The following is a 27,565-nucleotide window of genomic DNA, read 5'->3' on the forward strand; positions in this document are numbered from 1 at the left end:
AATTTTTGCTCTTAGGGAGTGAATTTCAGCAAAATTTGAATCGGTATATTTCATAAGAAGGTATTTTAAACATGTGTATGCCATTTTAGCAAATATGACATTTTTTCCCCCGACCAACCCCTTTAAGTCAAACAAGTAAAGAGGTGTTTATTCGGTCAATTTTGTAATCAAACAATAAACAACGACAATACGTTATATGTTTAGCAAGTGCCCCATTTTAAACGTATATCAATTAGCATGATAGCTTACTCGCGTATTTAAGCTTAACCCAGGAAGTAGTTAAATGTAACCTCAGTAAGTATATTTAATGGGCAAGACATGTCGGAATACAGTAAGGCGGGATTCAATTACAGTTATCAGTACTCGAAATCATATGTGATAGTATCGTTCTTTATAACAAAGTTTGATCGACTAACGTTTTATTACATGCTTGCTCAATCAATAGTGTACTCTTCATATCATCTTTATATCTCGCATGTAAACGCTTTGTATTCTGGCTTCCTTTTAAAATCGGTCCTGTTTTTCTATGGCGCTGGCGTTTTCTCTTTGTCAATCTTTACAATAGAGTACAAAAACAACACTAACATGTCAGTCTGAACACCTTTTTTATTACAAAACTATCCAATTTTGGTAGCAGCTAAAGATATTTTGTTGGCGTAAGCCGGAGAAACATGAGGCTCCCTAAAGGGGTAAATAAATGCCCGAACATTCTACAATTGAAAATGTTCGTGGTCTACCGACAAAGTAACCGTTTTATCAGCTAAGCATCGACAACACTAACTAAAATGCAATGTCATTTTCTTCCATATGTCCATCAAGTCAGTCCGCTTGTCTGTAATGTCTGTTTTGTGAAAGATCTCATTTATTTGTTATTTAGTACGGCTTTGTTTGATGGTATTAAAGATATCTACATGAACATGGCCTTCGCCTTGTAATTATATAAACAGATTCGTTATTTTTTTCATGGGAGTCTTAACTACACAATAACTATTTTTATGAATACATCAATAATAAGATTCATTTCTCTTGGAAAGCATCGACTTGATTTTAACAAATTTAACTGCTACAAATTATACAACAAAGGCTGGACACAAGTTAAAGTAACCTCAAAATCTCTTCTCCTATTCTTCATTTATATGTAGAAAGGATAGAACACCATTTAAGTCAAAAAATGTTTTTTTTTTTTTTTTTTTTTTTTTAAAATATATTAGTCTGAGCCTTTGATATACATCAAAATGGTCATGCGGCAACGTAACGGGAAAATTGAGACAAATCCAACAGCTACCTTCGTGCTTTAAATTCCACTATGACATATTCCACGGCTGCAGAGATCGTAAGTGAGCGTAACTCCAAGAGTATCGAGGGGGCCTCCCAAAAGACAAGGTATGATGATGTTTCGACTTTTAAACTGGAAAGCTCGTGCTCACACTTTTAATTTCGTTGGCTAGTTATTATTGGTTCGCTTTCCGAGACGATAGATAGTTTACATAGGACGTCCACATACCAAAGGCGTAAACAATTCTATTACAAATATTGACAAAAAGGCGGGAAATTAAATACTCATGACTTAATTTCTAGTTTTTCGTGTAGTTTCTTGTCTGTCTAATCCGTCAGTAAACTAACAAGAATGTTGATTATAAGTTCTTTCCTCAATTGTTTCAGATCACGGAAGTTTCGCTTATTAAATAATCGCTTTAGATGCATAATCAGTCCTGCGACCAGGATACAAACCAGCTGCGACTGAAAAATGTTGGAATCGCAGACAAATCGTAGAACGATCGTGCGTTCTATGACACTAAAATAGAAAAAAAGACAATAACATTTGTTTTGAAATTCACTTCAACTAAGAGAATTTGTGATGCATCACATCATTGCCCCCCCCCCCCCCCCCCACACACACACACTTTCCATCAAATATTGAAGCAGCTTAGGACAGAAGATGGCGCATTGATACACATGTGCGATATTTAGTGGATTTCACAAATACCACAATGACATTCTCGAAAAGAGTATATATTCAAGTAGGAAGCATTATGTTTTGAATAATCAGGACAGGAGAGGAAAAGAAAATAAAATAAAATAAAAATAAAATTAGGCAAAAAGAACACTGATATACGAACTGAACATTTTGATTGATTGATTGATTGATTGATAGGTTTAACGAGTAGTTCGGTTATCCAGCAGAGGAAGAAAAGAAAGGAAAATGAGTAAAAGGGATAAAGTATGGAGTGAAGGGATAGAAGAGAAGGGCAGATAATAAAATCTGAAACATTAAGAAAAACCTTTATATAGAGTGCAGATGAAGCAAGCAGATTGATTTTAGTTACTTCCCTGTCTACGTAGGAATCTCTTATTTTATAGCTTCGAGTTACTTCTCTGTCTGCGTAGGAATCTCCTATTTTATAGCTGCGAGTTACTTCTCTGTCTACGTAGTAATCTCCTATTTTTTAGCTTCGTGTTACTTCTCTGTCTACGTAGGAGTCTCCTATTTTATAGCTTCGAGTTCCTTCTCTGTCTACGTAGGAATCTCTTACTTTATAGCGTCATATTACTTCCCTGTCTATGTAGGAATCTCTTATTTTATAGCTTCGAGGTACTTCTCTGTGTACGTAGGAATCTCCTATTTTATAGCTTCGAGTTCCTTCTCTGTCTACGTAGGAATCTCTTATTTTATAGCTTCGAGGTACTTCTCTGTGTACGTAGGAATCTCCTATTTTATAGCTTCGAGTTGCTTCTCTGTCTACGTAGGAATCTCCTATTTTATAGCTTCGAGTTACTTCCCTGTCTACGTAGGAATCTCCTATTTAATAGCTTCGAGTTACTTCTCTGTCTACGTAGGAATCTCTTATTTTATAGCGTCATATTACTTCCCTGTCTACGTAGGAATCTCTTATTTTATAGCGTCATATAACTTCCCTGTCTACGTAGGAATCTCTTATTTTATAGCGTCATATTACTTCTCTGTCTACGTAGGAATCTCTTATTTTATAGCTTCGAGTTACTTCCCTGTCTACGTAGGAATCTCTTATTTTCATAGACTTTTCGTCCCTTAAATTGGACTCCAATTTCGGTGCTAATTTCTTGGATGGAAATGAAAGCAAACATTTACAACAGTAATAGTGGTGATAATGGAATTTAACTAATTGCTACCCTAAAATAAATAACAAACAATACAAAGACACAGCAGTAATACAAATAAAAAGACTTTATTTAGAGTTTCAACTTTAATTGTGTTTTCTACATGAATAGAAAAAAAGAAATAATGTACAGTGTACAAACATAATACCGTTTAATAGTATGTAACTGGATATTTGTATTATTTGGAAACGAACTTTTCGAGTTACAAAACTTAATGCAGATAATTTCATGCAGCACACTCTTAAATATTGATAAAGTGTTTTTCTGTCTGATTCTTTCTCTCTCCCCCTTCTCTCTAACTACCTCTTCATCTGTGCATATAATTAATTACGTGGCGCAAAAATGTCTTCAAGAAATATTTCATCCTTGTACAAATTGTAATAATATATTTTAACTTGATGGTACTGGATCTTTACCTTAAGATGACATGAAATATTTCAAAATAAATCCTTGAAAACTAAATAAATAAAACGAAACCTTCAGTGCAGCTCACTAGTTAATTCGTCGATCAGTTTCATGCTCAGGCAATGTCGGTTAAAAAACCTTATGACTTTAAAATGTTTTTCACATGTCATTTACACCAATTGATCAATCGTTCGAATGTCTCTACAATATAAATCAATATTTGAGGGTATTTATCAGACATTGATGAATTGTTTGTGATGATATTTACATAATGTAGTATTGTACCACGAGGTCAAATGTTCACCATGTACTATATCCTCGTGTTACAGCCCCATCACGTGTACGGTACCGTCTCTACACCCGATCCACACGTTTCCACACTTGTCCACACCCACCGCTTTAGGTCTACTCACTCCATATTTCTGTTCCAGGAGACACGTGGCCTGTGTACTATCTCTCGGTAGGACATACACCTGGTTGTTAGTGTAGTCCGGTACAAACAGTCTGTCGTACTTGTCACGTGACATCTTACGGAATCCCCTACTACCGACCTTTTGACCGTTGTTGAGTTCACCAGTCCATTTATATTTGGTTGTACCAGAACTGTCTGTTATAATTGATACATTATCACAGTCCGACACTGCAATGTCTCCTGACGACAAACATGTAATAAACCGCCCATCCATTCCACACGTCATCTTCCTCACAATCGTACCTGACTGATTCAGTATCACCATGTCTGGTGTAGTTGTAGTAACAAACACCTCGTCCATCTTGTTGATGCTGATGTCGTATGCGGCATGTGGTCTGATGTCAGCAAATGTTGTCACTTGTTTGTTGTGTAGTGATAGTTTATATACAACTGTACTATCATGATAACTGGTCATAAGTATGTCTGTTGTCCCGTGCATGGTGATCATGTCCGGACAGAAGTCCAGTTGAACTGTCTCTTTAACCACACCCTCACTGTTGACCAGTACCATACCCTTGTATTTGTGTATTGATAACCAAGCGTTGCTGCCGTCGACTGGACATATACCGAGTATTGTATTTTGTTGAGTAACAGTAAACTTAGAGAGACGCTGAACGTGTATACTGTCGATGTCTGTCTTCTCGTACTGGTTCCCGTGGTGTAATTCACCTAACATTTTCGTCAACAGGACGCGGTTGATACTTCCGGTAATAAAGCTTGGATGTTTTGGTGAAACATGTTTCATATTAACGTCATACAGGGGCAGAGTTTTCCTCAATGACATTTCCGTTTCAAATATGGATACACTAGATGTATCCGTCACTTCCGTCTTTTCAAGCAGACGCGTCAGCTCTTCGACATTTTTCTCCGATCGTTGAATATCTTTCTTGTACAACAGTGATTCCTCTTTTTCTAAAGATGATAACTCGGCCAGCACTGCTTCCGCGATATAATCCACCTCTGCCTTTAACTTAGTCCTCTGTGAGTTTACCTCTTTCCTCGTTGTATCAATGGTGTCTTTGAACGTTTTGTTCACGCGATGTCGCTCTGACGTCGCGTTATTGAAATTTGCTATTTTATCAGCTAACGTTGTCATATGTTCCTTAAAAAGTTCCATTTTGACAGACAGTTCGTCTTCAAAAGGTTTCCAGTTGTGCTGTTTATGATTTTTAGATAAACACATCGAACAAAGCAACAGGTTGCAGTCCGAGCAGAACATATCACACAGTTTACCGGGATGTAGTTTACATACCTCTGGTACAGGCTTGTCGCCCTGACGGTTAGCCTTCCCGATCGACACGACGTCATCGTTTTTAGTTTTCCTTCCGCGTGTATGGGTTTCCTTACACCGGACACATAAAATCTCCTGACAATCGTTACAGTACCATCTTACCCCGTCTTCACTGTCACACAAAGCACACGTGTAGGTAGCGGGTTCCTGGGCACGCCGTACGGACCTGTTACTTGCCATGATGTTGGTACTTTAGTGAGTTTAAAGGAATACTTTGCCTACAAACTGTGAAATGCCATCATTTTGATATGTCGTTACAACTTTATCTATACACTTCCTTGTTACGGTCATATCACGTGACTTTACCGACAGACAGTATAAAGTCCCCGACTCCTGGCGCTAGGCCAAAAATAATCTAACTAAATGGCAGATCTTTCTATCATAACATCATAACCCTTTGGCCAAACATAATAACTATCGAAACAGAATGTTAAGTGTAGACTATGTGATGAAGTATACTATTTGCCTGTTTTTGTTAATTACTGTGTTTGATAACAGACAGGTTATATAAATAGATATAAGCACCAGAAGGAAACATCTACAATTAAATTCAGTCTTTGGAGGACGAAGAAATTGTATGATGCACTGTAATATTATTTTTGGCATACTTTATGTATTACTTAATTTTAAAGGTGCATCAAATGTATTTGTGTTTTGTCATCGCTTTACCAAATTCATGTACATTAGATATAACGAGTTGGTCGCCGAAAAAACCCAGCCCGGTTATGATGCAGAAATGTCGCCAAATTCCCGTTAGCGCCATTTGACGTAACACACACAGTTTATGCACACGGATTCGTCACAAATGTCTGAAATTCACAAATGCTTTACTGATATGGATCACAGCACACCTAGCCACACCTAGTTAATGATCTAAGTATGCTGTTACCAATATCAGAATAACCTATGTGAATTGCAGATATATGTGACGAACCCCTGTATGCTGTGAACCGTAGCAGTGTAGCCTATGTGAATAACAGAGATATGTGACGAACCCCTGTATGCTGTGAACCGTAGCAGTGTAGCCTACTGTAAAATGCTAAATTTTCGTGGGACATTAAATTCGGTTTATTTCGTGGATAACAAAAATCCACGAAATTAAATCCACACGAAAACATACATTTGGTATGATATAGATAGGGGAAATCAGAAATCAGCGAAATTAAATGTCGAAATTTTAACCCCACGAAAATAAATGATTCTACAGTGTGTCAATATCAGACATGTCTAACGAAATATTGTATTCTGTGACCAATACATGTAGCAGTGCAGCCTATGTGAATGTATGCTGTGACTAATCGCAGTGTAGCATATGTGGTTTCGAGACATACGTATTGAACCCCTGTATGTTGTAACCCATAGCAGTGAAGCCTACGTGAATTACAAAATACGAAAAGAACCCATGTATGCATTGACACATAGCATTGAGCTTGTGTAAATTACAGATATATGTAACGAACCCCTGTATGCTGTAACACATATCAGTGTATTCTATGTGAATTACAGACATTTGTGAAAAAACCCTGTATGCTGTGATCCATAGCAGTGTAGCCTATGTGAATTATAGACATATTTGATAAATCCTTGTATGCTGTTACCAACAACAGTGTAGCCTATATGAATAACAGACATATGTGAACAACCCCTGAATGTTGTGACCCATAGCAGTGCAGCCTAATTGGATTTGTAAAGAACCCCTGTATGTTTGATCCATAGGAGTGTAGCCTATGTGAATTACAGAATACGAAAAGAACCCGTATGCAATGACACATAGCAGTGAGCTTGTGTGAATTACAGATATATGTAACGAACCCCTGTGTGCTGTATCCAAAAGCAGTGTAGCCTATGTAAATAACAGACATTTGTGAAAAATCCCTGTATGCTGTGACCCGTAGCAGTGTAGCCTATGTCACTATCAGACATATATAACGAACCCTTGTATGCTTTAACCAATAGCAGTGTAGTCTATATGAATAACAGACATATGTGAAAACCAGTGTATGCTGTGACGCGTAGCAGTGTAGCCTATGTCAATATCAGACATGTTCAACGAAATATTGTATTCGGTGATCCATAGCAGTGCAGCCTATATGAATATATGCTGTGACCAATCGCAGTGTAGCCTATATGAATTACAGACTTACGAAAAGACCCCCTGTATGTTGTGACCCATAGCAGTGTAGCCTATGTGAATTACAGAAATATGTAACGAACCCTTGTATGCTGTGACCTATAGCACTGTAGCCTATGTGAATTACAGAAACATGTAACGAACCCTTGTATGCTATGACCCATAACAGTGTAGCCTATGTGAATTACAGAAATATTTGACGAACCCCTGTATGCAGTGACGCAGAGCAGTGTAACCTATGTGAATTACAAACATGTGTGACGAACCCCTGTATTCTGTGACCCATAGCAGTGTAGCCTATATGAATAACAGACATATGTGAACAACCCCTGCATGTTGTGACCCATAGCAGTGCAGCCTAATTGGATTCCAGACATTTGTAAAGAACCCATGTATGCTTTAATCCATAGCAGTGTAGCCTGTGTGAATTACAGACATGTTTAACGAAATCTGGTATTTTGTGATCCATAGCAGTGTAGCCTATGTGAATTACACAATAAGAAAAGAACCCCTGTTTGCAATGACACATAAACAAATGTAGCAATGTAGCCTGTGTGAATTACAGATATATGTAACAAACCCGTGTATACTGTGACCCGTAGCAGTGTAGCCTTTGTCAATATCAGACATGTTTAACGAAATCTTGTATTCTCTGACCCATAGCAGTGCATCTTATATAAATGTATCATGTGACCGATCGCAGTGTAGTCTATATGAATGACAGACTTACGTAAAGAACCCCTGTATGTTGTGACTCAAAGCAGTGCAGCCTATTTGGATTCCAGACATTTGTAAAGAACCCTGTATGCTGTGATCCATAGTAGTGTAGCCTATGTGAATTACAGAATACGAAAAGATCCCCTGTATGCAATGACACATATCAGTGTAGCCTGTGTGAATTACAGACATGTTTCACGAAATCTGGTATTCTGTGATCCATAGCAATGTAGCCTATGTGAATAACAGAATACGAAAAGAACCCCTGTATGCAATGACACATAGCAATGTAGCCTGTGTGAATTAAAGATATATGTAACAAACCCCTGTATGCTGTGATTCATAGCAGTGTAGCCTATGTGAATTACAGATATATGTGACGAACCCCTGTATGCTATGACCCGTAGCAGTGTAGCCTATAACAATATCAGACATGTTTAACGAAATCTTGTATTCTGTGACCCACAGCAGTGTAGCCTATGTGAATGTATGCTGTGACCGATCACAGTGCAGCCTAAATGGATTCCAGACATTTGTAAAGAACCCGTGTATGCTTTGATCCATAGCGGTGTAGTCTATGTGAATTACAGATATATGTAACAAACCCCTGTATGCTGTGACCCGTAGCAGTGCAGCCTATTTGGATTCCAGACATTTGTAAAGAACCCCTGTATGCTGTGATCCATAGCAGTGTAGCCTATGTGAATTATAGACATTTGTAAAGAACCCCTGCATGATGTTACCCATAGCAGTTCAGTCTATGTGAATTATTCAAATACGAAAATATCCCCTGTATGTTGTGACCCATAGCAGTGTAGCCTATGTGAACTACAGACACATGTAACAAACCTTTGTACTCAATACAATGGTACGGATGCTTGTTGATTTTCACTATCTGTCCCACTTTTCACTAAAGACCCGTGATATCACACAGTTGTTATGAATTGTGTTCATCTACTTAGTTTCAGATAGATAAAATACTACTGCATCCAATATACCCCTGTTTGTAACAAAATCATGCATATATATATATAGTCAATGAAAAAACAAAGAACGTTTCTGGTTTGTAGAGTTTGTTGGATGTCAGCTTAATGTATCATGTTGTTTAAGCATAACTAGTCATTTGTTTGAAACTAAGAAATGTGTTTCCTTATCTTGATATTAGTTCATGCATTTGACGCTTTTTGGCATATTTGCTCTCAATTGTTTGATTGAGACGAACAAATTATACTGAAGTCTTTTGCAAATGTTAAATTATGTGTTTCTGGATATTTCAGAGATAAAAGTCATTGATAAAAATGACTATTCGCAATTTCTCAACTTAAACATTTCAGGAAATATTATGTTATTGCAATATATTGATATAATTGCAGGAAATTACCGGAGGAGGGAACGGAACTTGCACACCCATGCCCCTCCAGACACCCTTACTTTAAAATCACTGAAGTGTTTTGAATTGGACCCTTAACTTTCAACCCAAATACAACATCTTTTTGTAATACATATGTATATTTGTGTCATCGTGTAATTACTGTTACTTGTGACTCAATCCTATTTGTGTTTGTGTGACAGGTAATCGATATGACGCAACTTTACAAAGAAAACGTACCGCCACGGTCGGAGAACACACTCACAAATCATGGTGGTAGCTGTGTACGCTGACTCTGTCAGAGATGACAGGGTACTACACATATGATCCTTTCCTCCAGGATGTCAGGAGCGGATAGTCAGGATACTCGATTGTTTCATAATATAAAACTTCATTTATATAACACTAAGCATAAAACAAGTTATTAAAACTCATATTTAACTCTTGTTTTACCTGATGTTTCACTTTGGAAGGAAACTGGAGTACCTGGAGAAAACACACATGGTGAGGCAGGTGAGTCAATACCTTCCCACGTCCGATTGCGGAATCAAAACCGACCGCTTTAGTTAAAGAAGAAGAGTGTATTATATACTGCACCACCCGACCACCCGATGTTTCCATGATTTAAGGATTTAGGGCGAACGTCATAATAATAATATAATAATATACAGCATTTATATAGCGCCCTATATAATTTGTAAAATTACTCTAAGGCGCTTTACAACATATGGATAATAGTACTCCGACCGCAGTGATCTTGACGGCTGATACAGGGTAACAAGTTCCTGTAGGTACCGAGGAGCTGTTCCATTCAGTGCCTTGTATGTGTATACCAGAATTTTGTACTGCGACCTGTATCGTACAGGTAACCAGTGCAACGAATAAACCGCAGGTGTGATGTGCTCTCTCTTTCGAGTACGAGTAACTAGACGTGCTGCAGTGTTCTGAACCCTCTGCAGACGACTAGTTAGTTTGTCAGATATACCACAGAATATCATACACAATTATAGTATGAGATGGCCATGGTATACACACCAATCCTCTGTATCAGTTTTATCAGCTCGTTCCACGAAAAATACCAATGTGGCATCACCTAAATGAGAGGTCATATAATAAATAGACAATACAATTAGAAGAGAGGCAGGAGAAAATCTGTTGTCACATTGTGGTCTATATTGGCCCATACAAAACTTAATCGTATCTTATGTAGGCAATCACACTTTCAAAGTAGTCCCGGTTTTGTTTCCCAATATCCTCTGTCAAATATCACAGTGTTAGTAAAAATATTGCTTCTCACATATAGCATTTTCTCCATTTTTCAACACTTTCACATCAATTTTAATTCAGACACTTTTATATCAAAAACAATCTTCAGAGCAGGACAAAACATTCCAATCAAATAAAAAGAAATTGTTTCGACTTCCGTCAAGTTTCTTTGTTTACTTTCCTGCATCATTACTGAACCTTCGTGCCAAATATCAGCGCCGCAGTACCACATTTTGCAGGTTATTTAAGTATTGAACTAGCACGCCTCAGTGAAATGACTACGAATACCAACTGAAGACCGTTCAATACTTATATTTACTATTTAATTTATTTTTAAATTTCCAACCTTTTATTTATCAAGATTCCACATTTAGTACAAATAGGCGTATTATCGGTAATGCTTGTGTACAGAGAAAGCAGCTGTCTTCAAGGGAACATGAAATAATAATTGATAATAGTTAGAGAATGTTTAGAATTTCATTGTGATATTTTCCAAAAAGTCCTTATGAAGCATTAAGAATTTATACCGTGAGATGTCTTCATTTCTTAATCGTAAAGGAAAACGTTAAAACACATAAAAGAAAGTAAAAAAAAATATTGAAAGAAAAATCTTAAATAAGGTCCAGTAAAGAAACACTTTGATAGGTGATGGGTCATGGTAACAACACCAAGTCCTCTGTAACAATATTTTAAATAGGAAAGATGTCAGTCAGTAGATACATAGCCCTAGCTATTAACGTTATAGGTACAGGTAAATAGGAAGGATGTCATAGTCAGTAGATACATAGCCCTAGTTATTAACGTTATTGGTACAGGGGACTCAATCCCAAGAGAGATGAAACGAGAAAAACGAGAAGACAAAGGAAACTGTTTTTTTGAATATCCATCCATGGTCGTAATAATCCCCACATAGAAACTCGCATGTACCATCTCCACATGGTACTGGTCAACCAATTACTTTTTCTATCATTTTTTTTTTGTATTTAGATTGCGTCATCATTTTTTTACTATTGCGAAGACGTTATCAGTTTGTGTTTACTATTGTTATGACGTCACCAAATATCACTTACTCCTCCTTAAGTCTCATGTAATTGTTCAGATCATATAACGTTTCCGACGTGTTAACGTCCGTCATCGTTCATCGAAAAATACCATTGTGACATCACCTAAATGAGACGTCATATAATAGACAATACAATTAGAAGAGAGGCAGGAGGAATTATGTTGTCACATTGTTTTCTATATTGGTAATCAAACTTGCTAAGTAGCCTTTGCTTTGTTTCCCAATATCCCCTATTTCCAAATATCATAGTGTTGATAGAAATATTGATTTTCATATGCTATTTTTTTTTTTAATTGTTCAACACTTTCACATTAATTTTAATTTAGACATTTTTATATTAAAATTAAACTTCAAAACATGACAAAACATCCCAAACAATTAAAGAGAAACTATCCCTCCTTCCGTCGTGTTTCTTTGTTGACTTCCCTATATCAATGTTGAACCCCCAGGCCAAATATCAGCGTCGCAGTACCACAGTGTTTAGTTTGAAGGTTATTTAAGTATTGAACTAGCACGCCTCATTGACATGACTACGAATGTCAACTGAAGGTCGTTCAATACTTACATTAAACATTTCAAAAGATATTTCAATCTCCAACCATTAATTGGTCAAGATTCCACATTTATTACAAATAGGCGTATTATCGGATATGCTTGTGTACAGAGTACAGCAGCTGTCTTCAAGGGAACATAAAGAAATGATTAGATTTTTTTTATAAAATGTTTCAAATTTGGTCTTTTCTGAAAATTCCTAATGAAGCAATTAAAAGTTGCATCGTTATATGTGATTAAAGAAGATTTATTTCTAAAAAGTATAAGTAAACATTAAAATACATAAGAAAAATGTAAAAAAATTATGAAGAAAAATGGTAGGTGTATTTCTTATAAGTTTGGAAAATAAATTGCATGCCATACAAAATCATGATAACTTTGCGCAAACAACTTGTAGATAGAGCTGTAGTCCTTTAACAATGATTTTTATCGATATCGATTTTTTTTTCATACTTTATTGCATGTTTATTGTACACCCTCAGGACCGTGTATGTTATAAGATGTATATATTTACACAAATCAATATCCCATATACATGTAATACTTTCACACACTCTATTTTTACTCTTTCCAAATTTTTATACGTTAAATCAAGCCTTGTTTTGGCACATTTTCTCATACAAAGATACGTATTTGTAAACCTATAACCATTTGGATGTATTTGGTAACAAGAAGGTAGATTGTATTCTAGTTGAGAGTTCCGAATGTGTGAGAGTATATAGAACTATGTGATAATGTTTCCACTTAAATTTGAGTGTCTTTTAAAATAAAAACAGACCGCTTTATAGGATTATAAGGACATGTTATTGTGGAGAATCAAACTGATATCACGACGATATTTAATACAGCGTAGTACATTCATGTATTCACCTGTACATGGAACTTAACGCTTCAAATATTGATTTACAATACGTCTGTCATGACCCGAACAACTCTGGAATGAAAAAAAGGGGCGAAACAAAACACACTCAAAAAACTTTCAGTCAAAACAATACTTAATTCGTTGATCAGATTAATGATCTTTGTCGGTTAAACAATCTAATGACTTGTGTCTGTCCGATTACGGAGGTCATTAAACACAATTAAGGTCACAGTCTCTACAATTTGATTCGATATTTGAGGATGTTTTATACCTCATACATCGGTTTATCATTGTGAACTTATATCTACACACTAGATATTGTTGTACCACGAGGTTCCTCATGTTACAGTCCCAAGACTGGGACGGTACCGTCGCGACAATCGATCCACACGTGTCCACACCCACTCTTTCAGGGGTAACCAATCCGTGTCTCTGGTAAAGGACATACACCTGGTTGTTCCTCTAGTCTCGTACTTGTCACATGATGTATTATGGCTACTCCTACTACGAACCTTTTGACGATTGTTGAGTTCACCAGTCGATTTATATTTAGTTGTACTTGAACTGTGTGCTATGATTGATATATTATATCATGCCGACATTGCAACCTCTCATGACAATAAACATGCAGCAAAATACACATTTGTTTTAAACGAAAAGTTCAAATAGGTATCATTCATTTATATTGTTAAAGTAAAATGCCTCATCAAACAAAAGAAAATTGCTCCATTTTGGCTATTCTCACACAACTTAAACAAATGGACCTTTTACAAACAAGTATGCCATTGACTAACCGGTTATTCGGTCAATTTTGTTATCAAACAATAAACAACGACAATACGTTATATGTTTAACAAGTGTTCTATTTAAAACGTATTTACACCACATCGTACATTTATATATTAAATATCATGATAATTTAATCGCGTATTTAAGCTAAACCCAGGAAATAATTACATGTAATCACATTTAGTATATTTCATGGACAACAAATGTCGGGATACAGTAAGGCGGGATTCAATTAGTTATCAGTACTATAAATCATATGTGGTAATATCGTTCTTTTCTACAAAGTTTGATCGACAAACATTTTAATACATGCTTGCTCATTCAAGTGTGAACTCGTCATATTATATTTATATCTCGCATCTAAAAGTGCGTGCTACATGTACCTTTAAAGTTTATATTTCACAACTGTGTATTCTGGCTTCCTTTTAAAATCTGTCCGGTTTTCCTTTGGCGCTGGCGTGATTTCTTTGTTAATCTTTACAATAAAGTGAAAGTGAAAAAAAACCCACTTACAAGTCAGAAAATTTGTAGGTCCAAGCTGAATATGGGGCTCCCCAAAGGGGTAAATAAATGTCCGACTATTCGGTTATTGATTATTGTAACCAGTTCGTGGTCTTCCAACCAAGTAACCGGCTAACCGTTGGCAACCCTTTCCAAATTACAATGTCATTTTCGTCCATATGTCTGTATGCATGTCTGTAATGTTTGTTTTGCGAAAGACAGCCTTGATATGTGATTAAGTACGGCTTTGCTTTATGGTTTCTTCATAAACATGGATTTTCCCTTGTAATTATATACACAAATTCGTTATTTTTTTTCAGATATTCTAGTATATCATGGGAGTCTTAATTACACAAAAACCTTTTCATGAACACATCAATAATAAGATTCATTTCTCGTAGAGAGCTTTAGAGCATCGACTTGATTTTAACAATTTTACTGTTACAAATTATATAGCAAAGACTGAACAATTATAGTAACCTCAAAAACCCTCTCTTATTCTAGATACACAACGGGGTTTGATACCCGTCATTTAGAAATAATTAAAAAAATAACACGAAGTCGAGTTGATGTTTGAAAGAATTTGAAAGCGAAGAGTGAAGGCTGAGTGAAGTGTTGTCCAAAAATATTAAAGTTTGCCCTAATCTAAAAATTACGCAACACGAATTGTCTCACGGCTTTGGGTGTTAATATATGTAGAAAGGATAGAACATCGTAGAACGATCGTGCGTTCTATAACACTTAAACGGAACAAAAGACAATAACATTTGCTTTGAAATTCACTTAAACTAAGAGAATTTTCGATTCCCCACATCATTGCTCCCACTCCCCCCGACCCTTCCATCAAATATTTAACCAGCTTAGGATAGAAGATGGCGCATTGATACACATGTGAGATATTTAGTGGATTTCACAAAAAGAAGTAGGAAGCATTATGTTTTGAATAAATAGGACAGGAAAGGAAAATAAGATAAAATTGAAATAAAATCATGAAAAATGAACACTGATATACGAACTGAACATTAAGAAATACCTTTATATATAGTACAGATGAAGCAAGCCGATTGATGTTATAGCTTCGAGTTACTTCCCTGTCTACGTAGGAATCTCTTATTTTATAGCTTCGAGTTACTTTCCTGTCTACGTAGGAATCTCTTATTTTATAGCTTCGATTTACTTACCTGTCTACGTAGGAATCTCTTATTTTCATAGACTTTTCGTCCCATAACTTGGACTCCAATTTCGGTGCCATTATCTTGGATGGAAGTATTAGCGTAGTGGAATATTTCATTTAAAAGCAAATATTTACATCAGTAACAGTGGTAATAATGGAATTTAACTAATTGCTACCCTCAAATAAATAACAAACAATACAAAGACACAGCAGTAATACAAATAAACAGACTTTATTTAGAGTTTCAACTTTAATTGTGTTTTCTACATGAATAGAAAATAAGAAATAATGTACAAATATAATACCATTTAATAGTATGTAATTAGATGTTTGTATTATTTGGAAACGAACTTTTCGAGTTACAAAACTTAATGGAGATAATTTCATGCAGCACACTCTTAAATATTGATAGTGTTTTTCTGTCTGATTCTTTCTCTCTCTCTCCCTTCTCTTTAACTACCTCTTCATGTGTGCATATGATTAATTACGTGGCGCAAAAATGTCTTCAAGAAAGATTTCATCATTGTACAAATTGAAATAATATTTTAACTTTATTGTATTGAATCTTTACCTTAACATGACATGAAATATTTCAAAATAAATTCTTGAAAACTAAGTAAATAAATAAAACGAAACCTTCAGTGCAGCTCACTAGTTAATTCGTCGATCAGTCCCATGGTCAGGCATTGTCGGTTCAAAAACCTTCTGACTTTAAAATGTTTTTCACAGATATCATTAACACCAATTGATCAATTGTTCGAATGTCTTTACAAAATGAATCGATATTTTAGATATTTGTCAGACATTGATGATTGTTTGTGATGATATTTACAAAATGTAGTATTGTACCACGAGGTAAAGTGTTCATCATGTACTCTTTCTTCGTGTTACAGTCTCATGACGTGTACAGTACCGTGGCCACACCCGATCCACACGTTCCCATACGTGTCCACACCCACCGCTGTAGGTCCGATCACGCCATGTTTCTGGTCCAGGAGACATGTGGCCTGTGAACCATCTGTCGGTAAGACATACACCTGGCTGTTAATGTAGTCCGGTACAAACAGTCGGTGGCACTTGTCACGTGACATCTTAAAGAGGTCCCTACTACCAACCTTTTGACCGTTGTTGAGTGCACCAGTCCATTTATATCTGGTTGTACCAGATCTGTCTGTTATGATCGATACATTTGTATAGTCCGACACTGCAATGTCTCCTGACGACAAACATGTAATAAACCGCCCATCCATTCCACACGTCACCTTCCTCACAATTGTTCCTGACTGATTCAGTACTATTATGTCCGGTGTAGTTGAACTAACAACACCTCTTCCCTCTTGTTGATACTGATGTCACATAGGTTATGTGATCTGATGTCAGCAAATGTTGTCACTTGTTTGTTGTGTAGTGATAGTTTATATACAAATGTACTACGTGGATTACTGGTCATAAGTATGTCTGTTGTCCCGACCATGGTGATTCTGTACGGATAGAAGTCCAGTTTTACTGTCTCTGTGACCACACCATCCCTGTTGACCAGTATCAGTCCCTGGTATTGGTCTATTGATAACCACGCGTGACTGTCGTCGACTGGACATATATCCAATATTTGATTTCGTTGAGTAACAGTAAACGTAGAGAGACGCTGAACGTGTTTATTGTCGATGTCTGTCTTCTCGTACTGGTTCTCGTGGTGTAATTCACCTAACATTTTCGTCAACAGGACGCGGTCGATACTTCCGGTAACAAAGCTTGGTTGTTTTGGTGAAACATGTTTCATCCTAACTTCATACAGGAGCAGAGTTTTCCTCAATGACATTTCCGTTTCAAATATGGATACACCAGATGTATCCGTCACTGTAGCCTTTTCATGCAGACGCGTCAGCTCTTCGACATTTTTATCCAATCGCTGAATATCTTTCTTGTGCAGCATCGATTCTTCTTTTTCTAAAGATGATAACTCGGCCAGGACTGTATTCGCGATAGAATCTATTTCTGCCTTTAGTTTAGTCCTCTGTGAGTTTACCTCTTTTCTGGTTGTATCAATGTTGTCTTTGAACGTTTTGTTCACGCAATGTCTCACTGACGTCTTGTTCTTGAAATTTGCTATTTTATCAGCTATCATTGTCATTTGTTCCTTAAAATGTTCCTTTTTGACAGACAGTTCGTCTTCAAAAAGTTTCCAGTTGTGCTGTTTATGATTTTTAGATAGACATATCGAACAAATCAACTCGTTGCAGTCCGAACAGAACATATCACACAGTTTACCAGGATGTAGTTTACATACCTCTGGTACAGGCTTGTCGCCCTGACGGTTAGCCTTCCCTATCAATACTACCTCGTCGTTTTTAGTCTTCTTTCCGCGTTCATGGAATCCCTTACACCGGTCACATAAATTCTCCTGACAGTCGTTACAATACCATCTTACCCCGTCTTCACTGTCACACAAAGCACACGTGTAGGTAACGGGTTCCTGGGCACGCCGTACGGATCTGTTACTTGCCATGGTGTTGGTACTTTCACGGAATACGTAAAAACTTTGCAAAAAAACTGAGAAATGCCACCATTTGTTATATCGGTACAACGTTATCTATACACTTCCTTGTTACGTGTATATCACGTGATTTTACGAATAGACGGTATAAAGTCCCGCACTCCTGGCGCTAGGCCAAAAATAATCTACCTAAATGGCAGATCTTGCTATCATACGTAACCATCATAACATGTACTTTGTACATTTGTGTTATCTTGCACTTTTTAGTTGTGATTTGTACTTGCGTTGGGTCCTCTCGACCAAACATTAGAACTATAGAAACAGAATGGCAAGTATAGAATATGTGATGAAGTCAGATATTTTCCTGTTATTGTCCATTACTGTGTTTGATAAAAGACAGGTTATATAAATAAATATAAGCACCAGAAGGAAACATCTACAACTTAATTCAGTCTTAGGAGGACGAAAAAGCTGTATGATGCACTGTAAGATTATGTTTTGCATACTTTATCTATTACTTGATTTTAAAGGTGCATCACATTTATTTGTGTTGTGTCATCGCTTTACCAAATACATGGACATTAGATATAACGAGTTGGTCGCCGCCAAAACCAGCCTAGTATGGTGTGACCCATAGCAGTGTAGCCTATGTGAATACATAAACATATGTAACGAACCCTTGTATAATGTGACCAATCGCACTGCAGCCTATGTGAATTACACACATACATAAAGAACCCCTGTATGCTGTGACCAATAGCAGTGAAGCCTATGTGGATTTCAGACATATCTAAATAACCATTGTATGCTGAGAGCGATAGCAGTGTAGCCTTTGTGAATTGCAGACATATGTGGCGAACCCCGGTATGCTGTGATCCATAGCCTATGTGAATTATTGAAATACGTAAATATCACCTGTATGTTGTGACCCATGCAGTGTAGCCTATGTGATCTACAGACATATGTGACGAACCCTTGTATGTTGTGACCCATATCAGTATAGTCTATGCGAATTACAGACATACGTAACGAATCCCTTTATGGTTAGACCCATAGCAGTGTAGCCTATGTGAACTACAAACATATGTAACGAATCTTTGTACCCAATACAATGATACGGGTGCTTGTTGATATTCACTATCTACCCAGCTTGTCACTAAAGACCCATGATATCACACAATTGTGATGAATTGTGTTCATCTACTTAGTTTCAGATAGATACAATACTACTGCATTATTATATATCCTATATACCCCTGTTTGTAACAAAATCATATATATATATATATATATATATATATATATAGTCAATGACAAAACAAAGAACGTTTCTGGTTTTTTGAGTTTGTGAGATGTCAGTTCAATGTATTATTTGTTAAACTGTAGTGCACCTAGTCATTTGTTTTGAAACAAAAACAAAGAAATGTGTTACCTTATCTTGATATTAGTTCATGCATCCGATACTTTTTGGCATTTTTGCTCTCAATTGTTTGATTGAGAAAAACAACTATACTGAGGCCTTTTGTAAATGTTAAACTATGTGTTGGTGGATATTTCATTGATAAAAGTCCTTAATCAAAATGACTATTCGCAATTTCTCAACTTAAACATTTCAGGAAATATTATGTGATTGCAATATATTGATATAATTGCAGGAAAGTTCCCAGAGGAGGGAGCGGACCTTGCACACCCATGACCCCGACACCCCTAAAATAGAGAATCGTTACTTTAAAGTTGGCACTTGAGTGTTTTGAATTGGATTCTAAATTTTAACCCTTCTACAACATGTGTTTGTAATATATACATTGTATGTATATTTGAGTCATCGTGTAATTACTGTTCCTTGTTACTCAATCCTACTTGTGTATTTTACATTTTTAATATATATTATGTCAATTTGAAAATTATTTACGTGTTTTGTCTCTATCGACCCGTAATAGATATGACTCGAATTTATAACGAAAACTTACCGCCTCGGTAGGAGAAGCACACTCACAAAGCATTGTGGTAGCTGTGGACGCTGGCTCTGGCAGAGATGACAGGGGACTACACATATGATCCTTCCTCCAGGATGTCAGAAACGGATAGTCAGGATACTGGAGCTTTTCATAATGATATAAAACTTTATTAATACTACAATAATTAAAAAAGCAAGTAATAAAAAACATATTTAACTCTCTGTTTGGACCTGATGTTAGCGTGTGGGGGTCTCAATTTGGGAGGAAACTGGAGTACCTGGAGGAAACTGGAGTACCTGGAGAAAACCCACGTGGTTGGGCAGGTGAGTCCATACCTTTCCATGTCCGATCGCGGAATCAAAACCGGCCACTTTGGTGAAAGAAGAGTGCACCACACGGCCATCCGATGTTTGCCTGATTTAAGGAGTTAGGGTGAACGTCATACACAATTATGATATGTGATGGTTATGGTATGCACACCAAGTCCTCTGTATCAATTTTGTAAATAGGAAGGATGTCATAGTTAGTAGTTACATAGTCCTAGCTATTAACGTTATTGGTTCAGGTGACTTAATCCCAAGAGAGATGTAACGAGAAAAACGAGCAGAAAAAGTCCGAGACTCCTGGCGCTAGGCAAAAAATAATCTAAAAGACAGAGCTTGCTATCTATCGTACGTAACCATCATAACATATGTGTACATGACATACCGTGTACATGTGTGCTTAAGTTGTGGTTTGTACTTGAGTTGTGTCCCTTCGACCAATATTTAAACTATCGAAACAGAATGTTAAGTGAAGAATATTTGATGAAGTATAATATTTGCCTGTTATTGTCCATTACTGTGTTTGATACCAGACAGGTTACATAAATAGATATAAGTACCAGGAGGACACATCTACAACCTAATTTAGTCTTAGGAGGACGAAGAAGCTGTATGATGCACTGTAATATGATGTTTTGCATACTTCATGTATTACTTAATTTTAAAGGTGCATCACATTTATTTGTGTTATATCATCCCTTTACCAAATACATGTACATTAGATATAACGACTTGGTCGCCGCCAAAACCAGCCTGGTAATGATACATAAGTGTCACAAAATTCCCGATAGCGCCATTTGACGTAACAAACACAGTTTATGCACAGGGGTTCGTCACAAATGTCTGAAATTCGCAATGTAGCCTATGTGAATTAAAGACATTTGTGACAAATCCCTGTATGCTGTGACCCGTAGCAGTGTAGCCTATGTGAATTACAGACATTTGTGACAAAGTCCTGTATACTGTGACCCGTAGCAGTGTAGCCTATGTGAGTTACAGGCATATGTAACGAACCCTTGTATGCTGTGACCTATAGCAGTGTAGCCTATGTGAACTACAGACACATGTAACGAACCTTTGTACAATGGTACAGATGCGTGTTAATTTTCCCCACTTTTCACTAAAGACCCATGCCGTCACAAAGTTGTGATGAATTATGTTTATATACTTAGTTTCAGATAGATAAAATACTACTGTTTTATTATATATCCAATATACCCCTGTTTGTAACAAAATCATACATAAATATATATATCGTCAATGAAAAAACAAAGAACGTTTCTGGTTTGTTGAGTTTGTTAGATGTCAGTTTAATGTATGATGTCGTTTAAACTGTAGCACAACTAGTCATTTGTTTTGAAACAAAGAAATATGTTTCCTTATCTTGATATTTGTTCCTGCATATGACACTTTTTGGCATATTTGCTCTCAATTGTTTGATTGAGACAAACAAATTATACTGATGCCTTTTGTAAATGCTAAACTATGTGTTTGTGGATATTTCAGAGATAAAAAAACTTAATCAAAATGACTATTCGTGATTTCCAACTTCAAACGTTCAGGAAATATTTTGCTATTGCAATATATTGATATAACTTGCAGGAAAGTACCCGGGGGAGGGAGCGGACCTTGCACACCCATGCCTTTCCCGACACCGATGCCCTTCCTGACAACGATGCCCCTCCCCACACCGATGCCCCTCCCCACACCCATGCCCTTCCCGACACCGATGCCCTTCCCCACACCCACGCCCGTCCCGACACCCATGCCCTTCCCGCCACCGATGCCCTTCCCGACACCCATGCCCTTCCCGACACCGATGCCCTTCCCGACACCGATTCCCTGTCCGAAACCGATGCCCTTCCCGAAACCGATGCCCTTCCCGACACCGATGCCCTTCCCGACACCCATGCCCTTCCCGACACCGATGCCCCTCCCGACACCCATGCCCCTCCCGACACCCATGTCCCTCCAGACACCGATGCCCCTACCTACATCCATGCCCCTCCCGACACCCATGCCCCTCCCGACACCCCTAATTAGAGAATCGTTACTTTAAAGTTAACACTTAAGTGTTTTGAATTGGACTCTAACTTTTAACCCTTGTTTGAACATGTGTTTATATAATGTTATGCAGTATATAATCATAAAAAACATTCAAAGTCCTTGTGATGGTTAAATATAATCAAAGTACTGAAAAGTCCGAAAGGCTAAACATATTACGCTGTCAATTTACATCATCTTTAAGCTTTAAGGACACCATCTATCTAAGTCTGATCATACAAGTCATTATCATAAAATATTGAAGTGGGAGATTTCAAATGAAATTTACAAACAATAGAAGAGCATTTTACAAACTTGATGGCACCCTTAGTTAATCTTAGCTCGGTTAAGACTTCTAATATAAAAAACAAGTTAACAAAAGAAAGTGCAACAAACAATATAGGTGATTCAGATATTTTATTTTTACATTTATGATTATATTATAAACCTCTGTCTTAATTCCCCCCCCCCCCTAAATATCACTTGGTATTGTGAATGTAGCTTTAGGTAACTGAATAGCATGCCATTGTGAAGACTTAAGATTTATATTGGTAAATAAAATATATTAAAGAATATGAAACATAAATACAAAATCTACACAAAAACAGGTTTTTAAATGTACTTAAACCACATATTGTAAAATAAATGAATTTGTTAGTTGAGTGATCTTTTATAATTTTCCTGAAAACATTGACCCTTATGAAAAATCTGCTATAAGAAGTTGCATCTATGTAATTACATTGTATTTTAACTACCAAATCAATTATATGATGCAACACAATCCAGTACCGAGATATCGATCTCCGACGTGCTAATCAGCGTACTGGTCACTTACGCTGAATGAGAGCTTTTCTGGCTGTGACGTCACAAGTTCAACCACAGGCAGCCAGTATGGTAGAGAGTTAACTGTACGGGGTCAGATTGCGATTTGAAAACGGATATTAAGAAATTGGATTATGGTGAAGATGATCAAAATGATATAGAATGCCATGTATACTTTACATTATATTAGATTTACAACAGATACGCGTGTCAGTCACGGTTCGCCTTATACGGGTTTGGGTTTATCTGTTAAATTAATCGTATATCAATACAAAAAAATATAATAGTGTTACTGATAAACAATTATCCTGCTATTGTAAATTTTAAAATTGGTTTTGAGTGCCGTTATTTATCTCTGTTAGTTGCACGTCAGCCATGTTTAATCTGTTAATTAGTGTTATATTTAGCTGTCTCGTAAACGGTTTTTAAAAAAACGAAGTCAAGACACTGAATAACACATACATGTATAGATATGAATCAATTACCCTTTATAAATGTTTCTGCTGACAAGTATGAGCATCCCCCTTCCACGAGTACGAGATTTCACAGGCGTTTGCTGAAAAAAATATTTTTCGTACTTCCACGAACATATATTAGATATATACAAGTCCGTGGTATTTCATGGCTCTCACCTAATATTACATAAAGGTCCTTGATAAAATGAAAGTCGTAGTTCATTTGTATTACATCAAAAATATATTCAAACTATATACGTTCCAGTAGATCTATGTATGTCGTTAAGGAAAACAGCCATCACATTTTTTAGGAGCCGGGGGTAACGAGTAGGATGTTGGACCGGGAGAGACCGGAACGATTTGATTCGTTTTTATAGAATATGAACTGCCCTCAAATAGTGTTTTGAACACTATAGGAACATTTTGTAGGTATTTCCCACTTTCAACAAACTGTACGCATTGTTTCCAAACACTGACAAGTTCAAGGGAAATGCGTGGAAATGAGACACTATCTGCATGCGTGTTCCGACATCCATACACAACACGTGTTTTATTCCTCCTCGATACGAGCTCCTTCCACAACACTTCAGCGTTAAAATAAACGTATATGGGTGTGTACACTTGTCGTTTTTAAACATCTATAATCACAACAAAAGGAAGATGAAAACTTTGTTAATCACATGACAGGCCACATATATCACGGTACATATCGATCTTCCTTGGTGCAATCTAATAGGGCTGAGTTGACCGCGTTGAACTTGTGATGTCACAGGTCTGGGACACCGAAACGGGGTCATCGCTGTAGGGCCACAGGTGAGATTTCAAGAAATATCGTGGTTTCTCTGAAACGAAAGTCGCTATGGCGTTCGCGCTTTCTCCACTTTCTGTTTTATGAAGTGGTGTATTATCAAACTTAATATTGCAAATCATTCCGCGTACACTTTAAAGGGTGCATACAATACTATCCATGTTGTGGTATTAAGTGTTCTATATAAGCTATATTAATAATATTTTGTTTTTTAATAAAGAACTAAGTGCAAATAAACAGAATGGGCTGTTTGTTCTTCGAAAAGTGTCATGGCGACTGGTTGCGCGCGTGGGTCCGATATGCATAGCCGACGTGCCAATTACTGAATGAACAAGGTACACTAAAATGTTATCATTCAAAAAATTGAAATAAATACCTGCTGACTCAAAATTCTATATAAGTATAGGGCAAAGATTCCTTGCTCCGTAAAGTTGATTAAAAGACATATTGTCTGTGTGATCAATGTAAATGGTGTCATGACGGCCATGTGTGCAAAGTTGCTATTGAAAAATGCATTCTCACAGTATTCAATTACAAACATGACATATGGTTGTGCTTACTGACGGTCTGAAAAGATCTTTTCTTAGGCGTAAAATGAGAGCAGTTGATAGTCGATGCACAGGGGCTTATATAAACTTACATGATAAAATTAGCTTGAAATACCTATACATTATGTCTTTATATATAGGTATTTCAAGCTAATTTTATCATACAAGTCTATACAAGCCCCTTTTGTCGATGTCAGCTCTCTTCAGCAGCAGCAGAAAAAGTGAATCTCCGAAGAAGTCCGAAGAAGTTTTACAATTATTTTGGAAGCTCTGTTTTTTTTTCTAATATCCGAAGATTTTTTAAATTTAATAATGCATCGATATTGACAAATGAAAATGATATTCAAATAATAATTAAATGTTTCAAATCCACAATGACAATGTTTGTTTGACCGACTGGCGACTGGACGGTGCAAAGTTTATCTCGCCATTCATGGCATAAATATGTATCACAAGTGATTCAAAGCGTGGAGGATTATGTGATGTGGAATATAAAATTATGTTGAGATGACTTTTTTGATGATTGATTTACCATTCCTCATTTTTTAAAAACAAAAATCAACAGTTTGAATTTCCCAGTATATCAGCACTATGGCCTTCGAAGTCAGTCATCCCATAATCCAGTTCGCCCCGCCATATTGTCACGTATCGGAAAATTAATGTAAACTAGAGCAATATCAGTTCATGTTTGACGTATGTGTCAATCTGAAAAGTGTCATTGTATGTATCGAAAAACCATTTTGAGTATGGCGGCAATACCTTTATGATAGACCGTTTACACATTTCAACACTAGGTGGTGTTAGTAACTTGTTGGAAGATTTAGACAAATCAGAATGCTAGGATTGTAGTTGTACACATGCTTCGGAGGCGTTGACAATAGGCTGCAACGTAACTGCGTTTCGTTTGGCCTACTAAAGAGGTGTAAACGCTAAGGAGGTACTTAGACACTCTTTGTATTTGTTATATATATATATATTTGAGCCATCGTGATATTGCTGTTACTTGTGACTCAATCCAGTTTGTGTATTTTACTTTTTCAATATACATAATGTCAGTGTGAAATGTTTTGACGTGTTTTGTCTATTTCGACACGTAATAGATATGACGCCACTTTATAAAGAAAAGGTTCCGCCTCGGTCGGAGAAACACACTCACAAAACATGGTGGTAGCTGTGGACGCTGACTCTGTCAGAGATGATGGGGACTACACAAATGATCCTTTCCTCCGGGATGTCAAGAGCGGATAGTCAGCATACTGGATTGTTTCATAATATAAAACAAGTTAATAAAACTCATATTTAACTCTTTTTTACCTGATGATAGCGTGTTGGGGTCTCAATTTGGGAGCAAACTGGAGTACCTGGAGAAATCCCACGTAGTAAGGCAGTTGAGTCAATACCTTTCCACGTCCAATCGCGGAATCAAACCTGACCGCTTTGGTAAAAGAAGCAGAGTGTATAATCCACTGCACCACCCGACCACCCAATATTTGCATGATTTAAGGATTAGGACGAACGTCATACACAATTATGATATGTGATGTCCATGGTATGCACACCCAGTCCTCTGTATCAATTTTGTAAATAGGAAGGATGTAATAGTCAGTAGTTACATAGCCCTAGCTATTAACGTTATTGGTAGAGGGGAAATCCTAAGAGAGATGAAACGAGAAAAACGGGAAGAAAAAGGAAACTGTTTATTTGAATATCCATCCATGGTCGTGTTAATCCGCACATAGGAACTCGCATGTACCAACTCCACATGGTACTGGTCAACCAATTAATTTTGCTACCAATTTATTTTTTTGTATTTAGATTGCGTCATCATTTTTTTAATATTGCGAATACGTTATCAGTTTGTGTTTACTATTGTTATGACGTCACCAAATATCACCTACTCCTGCTTAAGTCTCACCGTAATTGTTCAGATCATGTAACGTTTCGGACGTGTGAACGTCCGTCATCGTTCATCGAAAAATACCATTGTGACATCACCTAAATGAGACGTCATATAATAGACAATACAATTAGAAGAGAGGCAGGAGGAATTCTGTTGTCACATTGTTTTCTATATTGGTCCATACAAAACTTAATCGTATCTTATAAAGGCAATCAGAATTGCAAAGTAGCCCCTGCTTTTTTCCCAATATCCCAATTTCCAAATATCATAGTGTTGATAGAAATATTGATTTTTCACATGTAGCATTTTCATTTTTCAACACTTTCATATACATTTTAATTTGGACAATTTTATGATAAAATTATACTTCAGAACATGACAAAACACCCCAAACAAATAAAGAGAAACTGGTACGAATTCCGTCTTGTTCCTTTGTTGACTTCCCTACATCAATGTTGAACCCCCAGGCCAAATATCAGCGTCG

General features: G+C 36.8%; 2 protein-coding genes across 2 annotated transcripts; both read right to left on the bottom strand.

Annotated features, from left to right (window-relative positions):
• Positions 1-3,190: 3,190 nt before the first annotated feature.
• On the bottom strand, positions 3,191-5,580 carry LOC110452762. The gene has a single exon (XM_021501435.1). The coding sequence runs from the start codon at positions 5,484-5,486 to the stop codon at positions 3,867-3,869; it is 1,620 nt and encodes a 539-aa protein (XP_021357110.1). The 5' UTR covers positions 5,487-5,580; the 3' UTR covers positions 3,191-3,866.
• An 11,447-nt stretch (positions 5,581-17,027) lies between these two features.
• LOC110452777 (E3 ubiquitin-protein ligase TRIM33-like) lies at positions 17,028-18,260 on the bottom strand. The gene has a single exon (XM_021501453.1). The coding sequence runs from the start codon at positions 18,234-18,236 to the stop codon at positions 17,028-17,030; it is 1,209 nt and encodes a 402-aa protein (XP_021357128.1). The 5' UTR covers positions 18,237-18,260.
• Between the last annotated feature and the right edge of the window lie 9,305 nt (positions 18,261-27,565).

The sequence above is a fragment of the Mizuhopecten yessoensis genome, unplaced genomic scaffold (genome assembly GCF_002113885.1).
Source record: "Mizuhopecten yessoensis strain PY_sf001 unplaced genomic scaffold, ASM211388v2 scaffold6863, whole genome shotgun sequence".
NCBI classification, from domain to species: Eukaryota; Metazoa; Mollusca; class Bivalvia; order Pectinida; family Pectinidae; genus Mizuhopecten; species Mizuhopecten yessoensis.

Excerpts from the sequence above, each read along its gene's own strand:
- LOC110452777 (XM_021501453.1), bottom strand. The coding sequence starts at position 18,236 with ATGGCAAGTAACAGATCCGTACGGCGTGCCCAGGAACCCGTTACCTAC.
- LOC110452762 (XM_021501435.1), bottom strand. The coding sequence starts at position 5,486 with ATGGCAAGTAACAGGTCCGTACGGCGTGCCCAGGAACCCGCTACCTAC.